Source organism: Oryctolagus cuniculus, chromosome 7, assembly GCF_051225735.1.
Source record: "Oryctolagus cuniculus isolate XC-2025 breed Fujian yellow rabbit chromosome 7, ASM5122573v1, whole genome shotgun sequence".
Taxonomy (NCBI): domain Eukaryota; kingdom Metazoa; phylum Chordata; class Mammalia; order Lagomorpha; family Leporidae; genus Oryctolagus; species Oryctolagus cuniculus.
The window spans coordinates 151,402,719-151,415,907 of record NC_142873.1 but is presented as its reverse complement, the minus strand read 5'-3'; the positions used below and the strand labels follow the sequence as shown (position 1 = coordinate 151,415,907).

Genomic DNA, 13,189 nt, shown 5'->3' with positions numbered 1-13,189 from the left:
TCCAGGGCTGACCTCAGAAGTGAGCAAGGCTGCCAGGGACCCGAGTGTGACTGTCCCCCGGTCTCCCTCGCGGAGACACTGAGGCAGGTGTGGGCAGCAGTGGCACCCAGCCTCCCCTACACACCCCTGCCAGGGCCGGGAGGGTGACAGGACATGGGGTTTGGAGAGCAGGACCCAGCTGCACAAACCGAACTGGACGCCGAGTTGCCCTGGCCACCACTCTGTCCCCACAGTGCGCCCTGGGCCCGGTGGCCCATGGGTAGGAAGGGGCCAAGGGTGCCAGGAAGTCTCCTAGCCCTGAGGACTCTCCTGGGGTGGGGGTGATCACCCTTTCCCCCAGCTTTCTGCCTTCTGCACATCCCACCCCCACTGTGTGGTCCCTGAGAGCATCCCATCCCCCACCCCCTCCAGGGGCCCCCAGGACTGAGTCAGGGACAGGCTGGGAAGGAGTGTGGGAGGTAGGGTGGGACACGGCCCTGGGGCCAGAGAGACCTGAGTTCAAATTCCAGCCCTGGCACCCATCAGCAAGTGACTCACTGGGGAGGTTCCGTTTCTGCAGCTGCAAAACGCGGGCGCCAACCCCAGCGTCCTGAGGCAGTGCGGAAGCTGGGGCACAGCGCAGGTGTTCCGTGGCCTCTGCCCCCTCCCCAGCCACAGGGGTCTCTGAGACCCCGAGCCAGCAGGAAGCAGGGCTGCGGCATCCTCCCGGCTCTGCCTCCCTCAGTCCTGTTTTGTTTTGTTTTGTTTTTAACATTTCTAAAAGCCAGAATTACAGAGAGGAAGAAACAGAGAGAGGGAGAGACAGAGAGAGAGAGAGAGAGAGGTCTTCCATCTGCTGGTTCACTCCCCAGATGGCCATAGTGGCCATGGCTGGACCAGGCCAGAGCCAGGAGCCAGGAGCTTCATTCAGGTCTCCCATGTGGGTGGAGGGAACTAAGCACTCGGGCCATCTTCGGCTGCTGTCCCAGGCCATAGCAGAGAGCTGGATGGGAAGCGGAGCAGCCGGGACTCGAACCGGTGCCCAAGTGAGTTGCTGCCGTTACAGGCAGTGGCTTCACCGGCTATGCCACAGCACCGGCTCCCATCCGGGGTCTTTGGGTGAGGCAGGTGGAGCACCTACGCTCTCCTGGGACTCGCTCCTTCCTTGGTGCCTCTTGTCCGATTTCAACAACTAGGAATTGGTTCAGTGCAAAAGTCACAGGGCTGGGGGAACCCACGACCTGGCTGCCTGAGACCCCACTGGACCATTCTGCTTCCTGACCCCAGGTTCCACGACTTCAGCAATCTGAGTTTCATTCATTCATTCATTCATTCACTCATTCAGCAAGCACCTGTTGGTCACCCACTGGGTGCTGAGCCTGCGGCAGGCGATGAGGTGGTCACAGCACTGCCCAGCTCCCCGCCCAACCGTGCCCACCTGGGACCAGGCATGTTCGGTCCTCAGCCCTGGGCTTGCCCCCCCAGCATGGACTCTCTCAGCTGCCCCCTCCCAGGGGACGGACACCGACCCTGCTCTATCTCAGATGGAAACAAATCCCGAAGAATCTCAACCAGCCAGGGTCACCCCGTGGTCTTGGGCCACCGCTGGTTTAGGGTGAGCAGTCCTGAGGGCGGCCTGCAATCAGTGAGGGGACACAAGGAAGAGACAGCATCTTCTCCTCCGGGTGCTGTGGCCTGAGGTCTGGAACCATGGCTGCCATCTTGGGGCCATGAGGGAAGCCAGCCGTAGACAGAACCAACACAGCGCGGGTGGCCCAGCCAGGAGAAGGAAGGGAACCGGCTCCGATGACCCCACCAAGCTGTGGCAGAACCGTATTTGGTGCTCTCGTCTGGACTCCTTGTTACAGGAGGTTATACGTGTCTTCATCACTCCAGCTTTCAGATGGACACTTCTTGACCCAACGGGATGAGATCTGGCAGCAAAGCGGGAAGAGGCTGGGCCACAGCTGTGGCTCCGCCTCCACGCTCTGCGCCTCAGGTCCCTGCATTTTAAGATGGGGACGATAATGCCACATGTACCAGCACTGAGAGAAAGAAGACAATGTCCCTGAGCCCCAGGGAGCTCTGGCGGACAGACAGGAGTCACCCACTCCTGGTGCTGTGTCGTGAACGAGTGGAGTCTTACTCCTCTACAGCTGGGTGGGAAGAAGGCACCACTGATCGGCTACTCTCTCCTCCTGGCCTCTCCAGAGGTGACGACGGAGGTGGTCACTACGTAACAGCGCCACTCATCCTGTGGGGCCCATGGAAGGGGTCTGAGCCCTGCTGGGCAAGCTAAGAGCTTGATCTTCACAAATCTCATTCAGTACTCACGCTGAGTACTCTTATGTTCATCTCTGCCTTCCACACAAGGAAGCAGCTTCCTTGTGTAAGGTCCATGGGGAGTCAGTGGTATAACTCGAAGAATAGATAAAAAATAGATTCTAGCACAGCCTTCCTCCCTCCGTACCAATATCCCCCCACCCCGCCCCGAGAGTGCGACACAGAACGGGAATCTGAACCCAGAGCCCAGAGTTCTTAATTCCTGTTAGACTGCTTCCCCCAAGCCACCGAGTTTCAGGACAACAGCTCCGTCAGCCGTCACACAGATGTGTGTCACCGACGGCAGAGTGTGGGTGGTCCCAGGCGTCTCTGTCCTCTGACTGGCAGCACAGTTCATCCAGTGTGAGTGACAGAGTGTGGGTCTTTCGGTGAGACAGGGAGCCGTCGGAAGCCAAGTGCCCGGTACATAAGGCCCCAGAGAGCGTCTTACGCAATTGATTTATTGAGGGAGTGCTCTCCACAGAAACCGGCAGGGAACCAGGAAAACAGGCCAGGCCAGGGGGAGACAGGAAGCCGAGTGGTGGCTCCAGGAGGAGCCTCTGGGGCGTGGTGGCGCCGGATCCCGGGAGAATTCTGGGAAGTTGCAGCACCAGGAGCTCCTGCCCAGAGGTGAGGGGCTGGGCAGTTACCCCTCTCATGGTGCCTGTGTGTGTGTGTGCATGTGTGTGTGTGCTTTACTTATTTATTTGAGAGTCAGAGAGTGGGAGAGACAGAGATAGTGGGAGAGACACACAGAGAGAGAGAGAGATCTTCCATTGCATGGTTCACTCCCCAAATGCCTGCAACAGCCAGGGCTGGGCCAGGATGAAGCCAGGAGCCAGGAATACAATCTAGGTCTTCCACATGGGTGGCAGGGGTCTAAGTACTCGGGCTATCAAGTACCCAGAGAGCTGGATCAGAAGCAGAGCAGCTGGGACTTAAACTGGGGCTTGGCAATGGGATGCAAGCGTGGCAAGTGGAGGCTGAACCCTTGCAACACATCTGCGCCTCGCCACGGTGTTACTGTCTGCAGGCCATGGTGGCCCCTGGCAGGTGGAGGCGGGAGTGGGGCAAAGTGGTCTTGGTGCAGACGGGGCGGCTCCTGCTAACATTCAGGGGCCTGGCCGCTGCAGCGGGGCCGCCAGTGGTAACGCAGGTGCTTCTGGTAGGTGTCCAGGTTGCGCTTGAAGCAGAGGGCCACCTCCTTGTCACAGGCACACAGCTGCTGCTCACACCAGCTCCCCTTGTCCGCTGTGGGGGGAGGGGCGGGCTTGGTGTCTGTCTCCCTCCCTGGGGCAGGGCTCAGACCTCTGGAGGCGGTGCAGCCCCCACTCAGTTTTGGAAGAACCCAGCCCAGCAGCCTTGACTCTCGCTGCACAACCCTGGGCCAGGATGAAGCCAGGAGTCAGGAACGCGATGTGGATCTCCCACATGGGTGGCAGGGGCCCAAGCACTTGGTCCCCCCGTGCACCCCTGCTCCTCTGCTTAGCTACTCCCCATTCCCTGAGCACCCAGGAGACCTCAGCATAAGGGACATGGGGGTGGGGGTGGGGCGGGAAGCAGATATTGGAGCCCTGCGAATAAGCAACCTGGGCCATGAGAAGCAGGGAAGATTCAGGGCTGTGAGATCACGCCAGTGCGTCAGGGAGCCGCTAAGCTGAGATCTGAAGGGTCCTCCAGAAAGCTGGGCTGGGCTGGAGGCCGAGCGGTTCCGGGCAAGTGGAACAGTGTGTGCAAAGACTGCCGGGAAGGGGGACCCCGGAGCTCCAGCTTCTGCAAAGTGGGGATAAGAGCTCCCCCTAGGGGCTGTGGTAGGAAGGCACACTCTAGGCTCACAGTAAGTGTGGACATTATTATGACGCCCTCCAGGACAGCGGCCAGCTGCAATGGGCCCTTCGGACTCCCAGCCCTGGGACCTGCTGCCTTTCTCCAAGCTGCCGAGGCCGGCCCTGCCACAGGGACTAGGGGACCTGGATTCGGGGCCAGACTGTCATTTGCAGGCCTGTGACACCTCAGCAAACACTCCCCCACTCTGGTATGGATTCCTGGTGTGCGAGATGGAGGTCCCCAAGGTTTTGCTGCACCCTCGCTGGCTGTTCCCAGGGCTGACACCCAGGCAAGCGAAGGCGACGACCCAGGCCCCTCTGTGGTTCAGAGTGCGCCCATGCCCCCGGGGAGGCTCACTCCGGTCTCCCGCTCATTCCTGCCATAACTCAACGAGGGAGATGACGATGCGGTCACAGGGCTGGCGGTGGTGGGCCTGGCTTCCGGATGCTGGAGGCCCTCTCCCCAGCTCTACATCGCCCAGCCCAGGCCAGCTGCTGCCCCAGAACCCCTGAGAACAGAGAGGCTGGGCGGCCTGTGCACGGTCACCCAGCCTGTGCCAGCAACGAGGGCCCCACACTCACAGCACTGGACGTGGCCCTCGGCAAAGGTGTATCTGTAGCTGTCCATGAGCGGGTGGCAGCCGTGGGTCTTCTTCAGCCTGGCATAGCAACAGTCGTGGACCCGGCAGCACCTGCAAGGGGAGCGTGGGTATGGGGGAGGCAGGGTCCCCCGCCGACTCGGGGCTCTGTCTGCCCTCAGCTGCCCCCTGGAGAAGAGCCAAGGCCTGCAGGTGTCCAGCCTTCCCATGAAGCCAGGAGCTAACACTCACTGAGAATGTCCAGGCCTCTGCTTTCTCCACGCACCCTCTCATCCTCACAACCACCCCGTGATGCAGGTGCTGGTATTAGCTCCATTTCACAGATGAAGAAACCGAGGCACAGAGAGGTCAGGCCACTTGCCCCAGCTCACACAGCCTGTGAGCTGTAGCTCAGGGGAGCGGGCCCAGCCTGGCTGACCCCAGGGTCAGCATGAATCCGCTCAGTGAATGGAGGAGTGGAGAGGAAGGGAGCGAGTCCCAGGGTTGGGGGCAGGCCTGGGGAGGGGTTACCAGTCTGTGGCGTCCTTGGGTTGGCCTCTGCCACCGATGCCGCAGTGACAGCCGTAGGACCAGTAGGAGAGGATGGGTGTCTTGTTGGTCACTTGCTTGACCATCTTGTTCAGGTTCAGGATCCCTCCCTGGCCTGGAATCACACCTGCCAGGCAGCCAAGGGGCCAGGGAAGGGGTGAGTCTCTGGGAGGGCCAGGGGGCCACAGGGCGGGCACTGCTGCTCTGCCCGCCCAAATGAGGGATCTCGAGTGAGAACGGTGACAGAACGATGACAACTACTACGGCTGTTAGAAATAGAGGATGGCGGCTGGCGCTGTAGTGTAACGTGTTAAGCCATCACCTGCAGTGCCGGCACCACGTATGGGCGCCGGTTCAAGCCCTGGCCACTCCACTTCCAACCCAGCTCCCTGCTAATGCACCTGGGAAAGCAGCAGAAGATGGTCCAGGTCCTTGGGTCCCTGCACCCACATGGGAGACCCAGAAGAAGCTCCTGGCTTTGGCCTGGCCCAGCCCTGGCTCTTGTGGCTGTTTGGGGGGTGAACTGGTAGATGGAAGATCTATCTCTCTGTCTCTCTCTGTAACTCTGCCTTTCAAATGACTAAAATAAAAATTATTTTGAAAAAAGTAAAGTGATGCTGGGCACTTGGCCCAGTGGCCCTGGGCTCAAGTCCCGCCTCCAGTCCCTGACTCCAGCAGTCTGCTCTGAGCCCCGGGAGGCGGCACGTGATAGCTCATGTGGATTCCTGCCACCAACATGGAGACCTGCATTGAATTCCAGGTTCCTGCTTCAGGCTGGAATCCCAGCCACTGTGGGCATTTCAGGAGCGAACCAACAAATGGGCACTCTCTGTCTCTCTGTGTGTGTCTGTTTCTCTGCCTCTCAAATAAATAAGTAAAAAGTGTTTGAATTTAAAAAATATATAGTGAGAGTTATCAAGTGCTCAGTATGGATCTTTTTGCATTGTAAGTTCATTGACATCACCCTATGAGATAAATACTATTTTTAAATAAATGAACTTCTAAATGAACTTATTCAGAACAAGTAACTTTTTAAATAATTCTAGATGTGCAGATAATTCACACAGATAACACAGAGAGCTCCTACGCACCTCGCCCAGTCTCTCTTAGTGTTACTGGCCTACATAATTACAGTGCATTGTGAAAACTAAGAAACTACCATTGGTTTTTTAAAATTTTTTTATTATTTGGAGAGGGAAAGAGAGAGAGGAAGAGAGAGAGGGATGTCCTATCCGCTGTTTGCTCCCCAAATCCCCACAACAGCCAAAGCTGGCCAGGCAGATGCCAGGAGCCAGGAACTCGAGTTAGGTCTCCCGCAGGGGTGGCAAGAACCCAGCTGCTTGATCCACCACCTGCTCCCTCCTAGGGTGCCCATTCGCAGGAAGCTGGCATTGGGCACAGAACTGGGACTCAGTTTCCGTCACCCCAGATAGGAGATGTAGCACATTAAGCACGAGGCCAATTCCCTACCCTGTCTGTCCCTTGCCTTGTCTTTTTACAAAAGCTTTATTTGAAAGGCAGAATGACCGAGAGAGAGGAAGAAAGGGAAGAGGATCTTCATCTGTTGGCTCGCTCCCCAAGTGGCCAAAGTAGCAGGGGCTGGGCCACGCGGAAGCCAGGAGCTGGGAGCTCCTCTGGGTCTCCCTCATGAGTTCCTGGGAGCATTGACAAGAGGCTGAATTGCAAGCAGAGTGACCGGGACTCGAACCAGGCGCTCCAATATGGGAAGTGGCGGCTCTAAGCCTCGATGCCTGCCCTGCCCCGTTGTGTTTTGCTTTGTTCTTGCAAAGCACAGAGATAGAGACAGAGGCATGGATGCTAGTTGTGATTCCCTTGCTACAGATGAGCAGACAGAGGCTCAGAATCTCGCTCAAGGTCACGGTGACTGATAATGGAGCCAGAATTGGAACCCAAGGCAGGCCAGGTCCCTCCGTCTCTGAGCATGGAGGTCCCGCTGCCCGTCACAGGAGGAACACCCCTTCCACTCTTCTTCCTGCCCCTGTCCCATCCTGCAGGGAAAGCCCAGTGCTGAAGATGGCCTTGTGCGGCAGGGTTTGGGAACCAGCGCTTGCGTTCCAGACCCACCAGCTGCTGGTGAGAACTCACCTCGTGGGAGGGAAGCGTGCGTGGTGCTGAGTTAGGATATTGCATCAAGGGGTCCAGGCAGGTTGGAGAAACAGACAACAAGGCGACAAGGGGCTGGACACGGAACCCAAGAGCTTCTTCAAGAACACGGGGCGCGCACGTCCTCCCGCCCCCAAGCTCAGGCACAGGAGGTCATGCTGAGCGCGCCTCACACCAAGTGAGTAGGAAGCAGGAGGTGAGCCCCAGGTTGGCGGAGGCGGAGATGGGGAGTGACTCGAGCCAGGGCAGAGAGAGATCAAGATCCCGGGCAGGTGGCCTTGGCCTGCACATGACAGCTGTACCGGCGTGTCGCCTCCCGTCGCCACCCCCGACTGGCGTGGTGGCTCCAGCTGCATGGGACATTAGGAAGAAACCCTGCCAAGCCTGACTGTGGCGCTGACGACCCAGGCCCGCTGGAGTCTCCTGCGTTCCGTGTTTAGGAACTCCAGGGAAAAATGAATTAGAGAGAGAGAGAGAGAGAGAGAGCGAGAACCCGTCTTGTAGACCAGAGACCTGAGTGCAGAACCTTGCCTTTCCGGGTGCCCCGTCCCCCTTCTTGTCTATAATCTCACCCCTTCAATCACGGCTCGGAGACTTACGCCAAACTCATAGCAAAGTGAGGCGCCCGCCCGCGGCAGCCTTGGGCTCAGGGTGCTGTGGGGTGGCCTCGCTTCTCGTGACTTCGGAGGGAGGAGAACCCAGCCTGAGCAAGGGACGCAGCCTTCGGGGCGCTGGCTGAGCTTGCCTGCGCTTCCTGCCTCGGGTGCTTTCCTCATCCTTTGGCTGCCACTCCGCGGGACGGAGCCCCTTCTCTCCGGTGAGGGCAGAGAGGCGGTCACCACCATTTTCTGTGCAGCGCCACGTGAGAAGCCATTGCCCCCTTGCCGTTCCCGACACTTGCTCAGCTCTTTGCATCTGATTGCTCAGGAGAGCCTTTCCTAGAATCCTATGAACAGCATGCAATGGTGCCCATTTCACAGATGAGAATGTAGAGAGGTTGGGTGTCTTGGCCAGGGTGACACTGCCAGATGACTGTAGGGCCAATGCGTTTGATTCCCCATGGCATATTGCTGCTTCTTCTTTATAAAAGACTGGTTTATCTTATTTGAAAGGCAGAGTTACAGAGAGAGGGAGAGATGGGATGGGGCAGGGGGTGGAGACAGAGAGAGAGAGAGAGTGGGAGTGAAAGAGAGAGAGAGAGACAGACACAGAGAGAAAGATCTTCTGTCTACTGGCTCACTCCCCAGATGGCCACAACAGCCAGGGCTGGCCCAGGCTGAAGCCAGGAACCTGGAGCTCTGTCTGGGTCTCCCCTGTGGGTAGCAGAAGCCCAAGTACTCGGATCACCCTCTGCTGTTTTCCCAGGCACATTAGCAGGGAGCTGCATGGGAACCCCAGCAGCTGGGACTCCAAGAGGTGCCCTTCCTTGTGGGTTGCCAGCATCGGAGGCGGCAGCTTAGCCCACACCACAGCGCACTTTCTCTTTACATGTGAGGGATGAATTTCTGTAACTGATCGCAAATCTCCTAATGGATTTCACTATACCTCTGAAGAAGGCTTTCTCTGGAGAGTCCTAGACCACTTTTTACAAATGCAAATCTCTCCAACTAGCTCCTGTTTTGAGAGATGAGTAAGCCAGTTTGCAACCACAATTTTCCATCTCATCTGCTAAACACGGGGTGCACTCTGTCCCCTCCCACAATGACCAACAGAACCCTGTTCCCAGGAGCCAAGGTCATCGCACAGCAAGCTAAGCCACCGCCCGCGACGCCAGCATCCCGTATATCAGAGCACAGGTTCCAGTCCTGGCTGCTCTGCTGCCAACCCAGCTCCCTGCTAAAGCAGTGGAAGATGGCCCGAGTGCTGGGCCCCTGTCACCTGGCTCCTGGCCTCTGCCTGGATGTGCCCTGGTCATCGAGGCCATTTAGGGAGTGAACCAATGGATGGAACAGATCTCTCTCTCTCTCTCTCTTCCCTTCAAATAAATTAATGAATCTTGAAAAAAAAATGAAAAAAGAACTCTCTTCCCAGGTGCAAAGACGATGAACATGAAAGGGTCCTAGAAACAGAGGGCTATGCTAATGTGAAGGATCACACCCAACCTCTCTACACTCTCATCTGTAAAATGGGCAGAGAGATGGTGGGCAAGGGGAGATGGGGCACCCATTTCTGTAATCTGTGTCCCGGACACCACAACCAGCAGCCCAGCAGGCCCAGGGGCTGGACTCCCAGCTCCCCGCCATCACGGCAGCCAGAGGGACCCCCAGAGCTCTCTGGCTGAAGCCACCATCCCAGGGGCCTGGCATCAGGATGAGAAGCAGAAGTGTTGGGTCTAGGGAACCAGGGCACTGGGGACCAGAGCAGCGGCAGCCCGGTCCAGGGAAGTGAACCCAGGGCTTCCCAGCATCCCGCCTTCCCCTCCCAGCTGCGGGTCCTGGGCCGACTCACCAGCCATCACCAGTAGCCCGCACAGCAGAGGAAGCTCCATGACCCCGGCGCCGAGCCGTGCAGTGGCCGCTGGAAGTCCCCTTGCACACAGGCAGCCTCTTATAGCAGACAAGCCCGCATCCGGCCCAGCCCCAGCTCCAGGGGGAGCGACCTGCTCCTCTGCTTCCTCTTTCCCCGTGCCAGGGAATCTTGGCAACTTGTTAAAAGTTTTACTTATTTATTTGAGAGGAGGAGAGAGAAGGGGGTGGGGAGCTGCCGTCCACTGCTTCACTCCCCGAATGCCCTCGATGGTCAGGGCTGAAGCCAGGAGCCAAAGCTCACTCCGGGTCTCCCAGTGTGGGTGGCAGCGATCCAATTACTTGAGCCAACACCACCGCCTTCCAGGGTCTACACGGGCAGGAAATGGAATTGGGAGCCAGAGCTGGATATCGAACCCAAGTACTCAGAGGAGACCCGGGCACCAGCACCAGCATCCCACTGCCAGGCCACGCACCTGCGGCTAGAGTTTTAAATGTTAACATCTGGGTTTTTTTCCTTTTTGATAAAAGAAACATACTTGCAGTATAGAAGATGTGGAAAACATGATCAGTAAGAAATTTAAAATCACCTGTGCACCTGTAAACATTTTGTTATGTACTCTTCTGGCTCCATTGCCATCGGTCCACTTGTAGCATACGCAAGGGTACTTCAAAACATCATGGGAAATAGAATTAAAAGGTAAGTTTGTTTGAGTGCAAAATTTTTCCAAATCCATGCATAGTTCTTTCATAATATGCATTTTCCTGTGAACATTTTAAGAACTCCTTGTATGTGTGGATTTCAACATTTTCGTAGCACAATAAACATCTTTTAATTCCATTTTCCACGAATTTTGAAAGCCCTTGTGTCCATATGCATGCATGTTTGTCTGCTGTCTATCTCTGTATTTTCCCCTGACCACATTAGGAAATGTTTTATGTAGTATTTTTTTTTTGACAGGCAGAGTGGACAGTGAGAGAGAGAGAGACAGAGAGAAAGGTCTTCCTTTGCCGTTGGTTCACCCTCCAATGGCCGCCGCGGCCGGCGCGCTGCGGCCGGCGCACCGCGCTGATCCGATGGCAGGAGCCAGGAGCCAGGTGCTTTTCCTGGTCTCCCATGGGATGCAGGGCCCAAGCACCTGGGCCATCCTCCACTGCACTCCCTGGCCACAGCAGAGGGCTGGCCTGGAAGAGGGGCAACCGGGACAGAATCAGGTGCCCCGACCGGGACTAGAACCCGGTGTGCCGGCGCCGCTAGGCGGAGGATTAGCCTAGTGAGCCGCGGCGCCGGCCTTTATGTAGTATTTTTAAAAGCGATTATCTATCTATCTATCTATCTATCTATCTATCTATCTATCTATCTATTTAAAGGCAGAGTAACACAGAGAGAGGGAGGGAGGGAGGGAGAGAGAGAGAGAGAAAGAGAGAGAGAGAGAATCTTCTTCCATCTGCTGATTCACTCCCCAAATGGCCACAAGTTTCCCCTGAAGCCAGGAGCCTGGACCCTCATCTGGTTCTCCTACGTGGGTGGCAGGGCCCGAGCACTTGGACCATCTTCTTTTAGTTTCCCGGGTGCATTAGCAGGAAGCTGGATCAGAAGCAGAGCAGCAGGGACTTGAACCTCATGGGACACCGGCATCGCAGGCGGTGGCTTAACCCACTGCGCCACAGCCCCAGCCCCTCATAGCCTGTCTTTCATCACGGGTATAACCTGAACATATTTCTATTTCATTCAATGTTCTTCTGCAGCAAGATCATGAAAGGCACTTTATATTCCATGGTTTTCCCAATGAATCCCGACGTGACGGACAGACGGGCTGTTGACAATTTTTACTGTTCTAGATCTCAGTGCACGAGCTGAGTTGTTTCCTAACATGAACTTGTTGAGTCAAAGAATAATTGAGAGCAACTGATGTGTGCTGACACCTTAGCCCGCGGAAGATCTCGTGGGAAAACTAACGAGGCAGAGGATGCAGCCCAGCCCAGGCCAGGAGGAAGAGCTGATGGCATCGGCAATGTTCAGAGACGCCAGCCTTGGGGGCTCCATGGATGACCTTGAGCACGGAAGATGGGATTTGTTTCTTGAGGCTTGTACAGGACTGTTCAAGGCCAATGCCGAGACTGACCCTTTGCTGCCAGCCAGTCAGTCCACCGAGAAACCGCACCAGCAAGAGTCTCTGCTGGAAGTTGGTTCCCTCTCTCTCTCTCTCTCCCACTCTATTCTCCTTTTTAAATCCAATTTCCCCCTTGATTCCTTGAATCAGTCAAGCACCTGACCACCTCATCTGTGATGCAGCAATCCACAGGACAATATCAAACAGTATAGTCTAAAAAAAAAAAAAAAAAAAAAAAAAGGATGGCCGGCACTGTGGCTCACTAGGCTAATCCTCCGCCTTGCAGCGCCAGCACACCGGGTTCTAGTCCTGGTTGGGGTGCCAGATTCTGTCCCGATTGCCCCTCTTCCAGTCCAGCTCTCTGCTGTGGCCCGGGAGTGCAGTGGAGGATGGCCCAGGTCCTTGGGCCCTGTACCCGCTTGGGAGACCAGGAGAAGCACCTGGCTTCTGGCTTCAGATCAGCGTGGTGCGCCGGCCGCAGTGCGCCTGCCACAGTGGCCATTGGGGGGGTTAACCAACAGAAAAGGAAGACCTTTCTCTCTGTCTCTCTCTCTCTCACTGTCCACTCTGCCTGTAAAAAAAAAAAAAGGAAAGGAAAACCTCATTATTGAGGAGAGGGTGTTGTGGTGCAGTGAGTTAGGCCACTGCTTGGGACACTCGAATCCCATGTCAGGATGCCATGTGGAGTCCTGGGTACTCTGCTTCCTGCTAATGTACCTGCCGATGGCTCTAGGACATGGGTCCCTGCCTCCACGTGGGAGACCCAGCTGGAGTTCCAGGCTCCTAGCTTCCGCCTGACTCAGTGCTGGCTATTGTAGGCACTTGAGAAGTGACTCTGTAGTTAGAAGATCTCTCTCTCTCTCTCTAATAAATGAACACATAAATAAAGTCTTTTAGAACACAGCCTTGCTACTGAGTGTGATTGATGTGTATTTCATGGGTACAAGCCAAGGGGTTTGGCGATAACCATCCCCATTGCTGAGATCACGGACGCACCCCTCACCTGCAGAGTGCCCTCCACTGGGCGTGTTCTGAGCCACACCACCCTCACCTGCCCTCAGTAGCCACCCTGGACACTCTTATCAAGGGGTGTTTTACCCTGAGCACCGCCTTCTAGATCTCGGCTCCTGACAGGGGCACGTGGCCACCTCCAGGACCCCTGCCCTTCCTCTCTGGGACCACCTGGGCAGGAGCAAAAGCAGCCAGGGGCCGGTGTTGCGGCGTAGTGCACT

At 56.5% G+C, this 13,189-nt stretch overlaps 1 protein-coding gene across 1 annotated transcript; it reads right to left on the bottom strand.

The window, feature by feature from the left end:
- Positions 1 to 2,746: 2,746 nt before the first annotated feature.
- Positions 2,747 to 9,897, bottom strand: PLA2G2D (phospholipase A2 group IID). The gene is made up of 4 exons (XM_002716049.6): positions 9,827 to 9,897; positions 5,237 to 5,381; positions 4,710 to 4,819; positions 2,747 to 3,552 (listed from the first exon to the last, which is right to left on the bottom strand). Exons 1-4 carry the CDS (start codon positions 9,864 to 9,866, stop codon positions 3,407 to 3,409), a joined length of 441 nt encoding a protein of 146 aa, XP_002716095.2. The 5' UTR covers positions 9,867 to 9,897; the 3' UTR covers positions 2,747 to 3,406.
- Between the last annotated feature and the right edge of the window lie 3,292 nt (positions 9,898 to 13,189).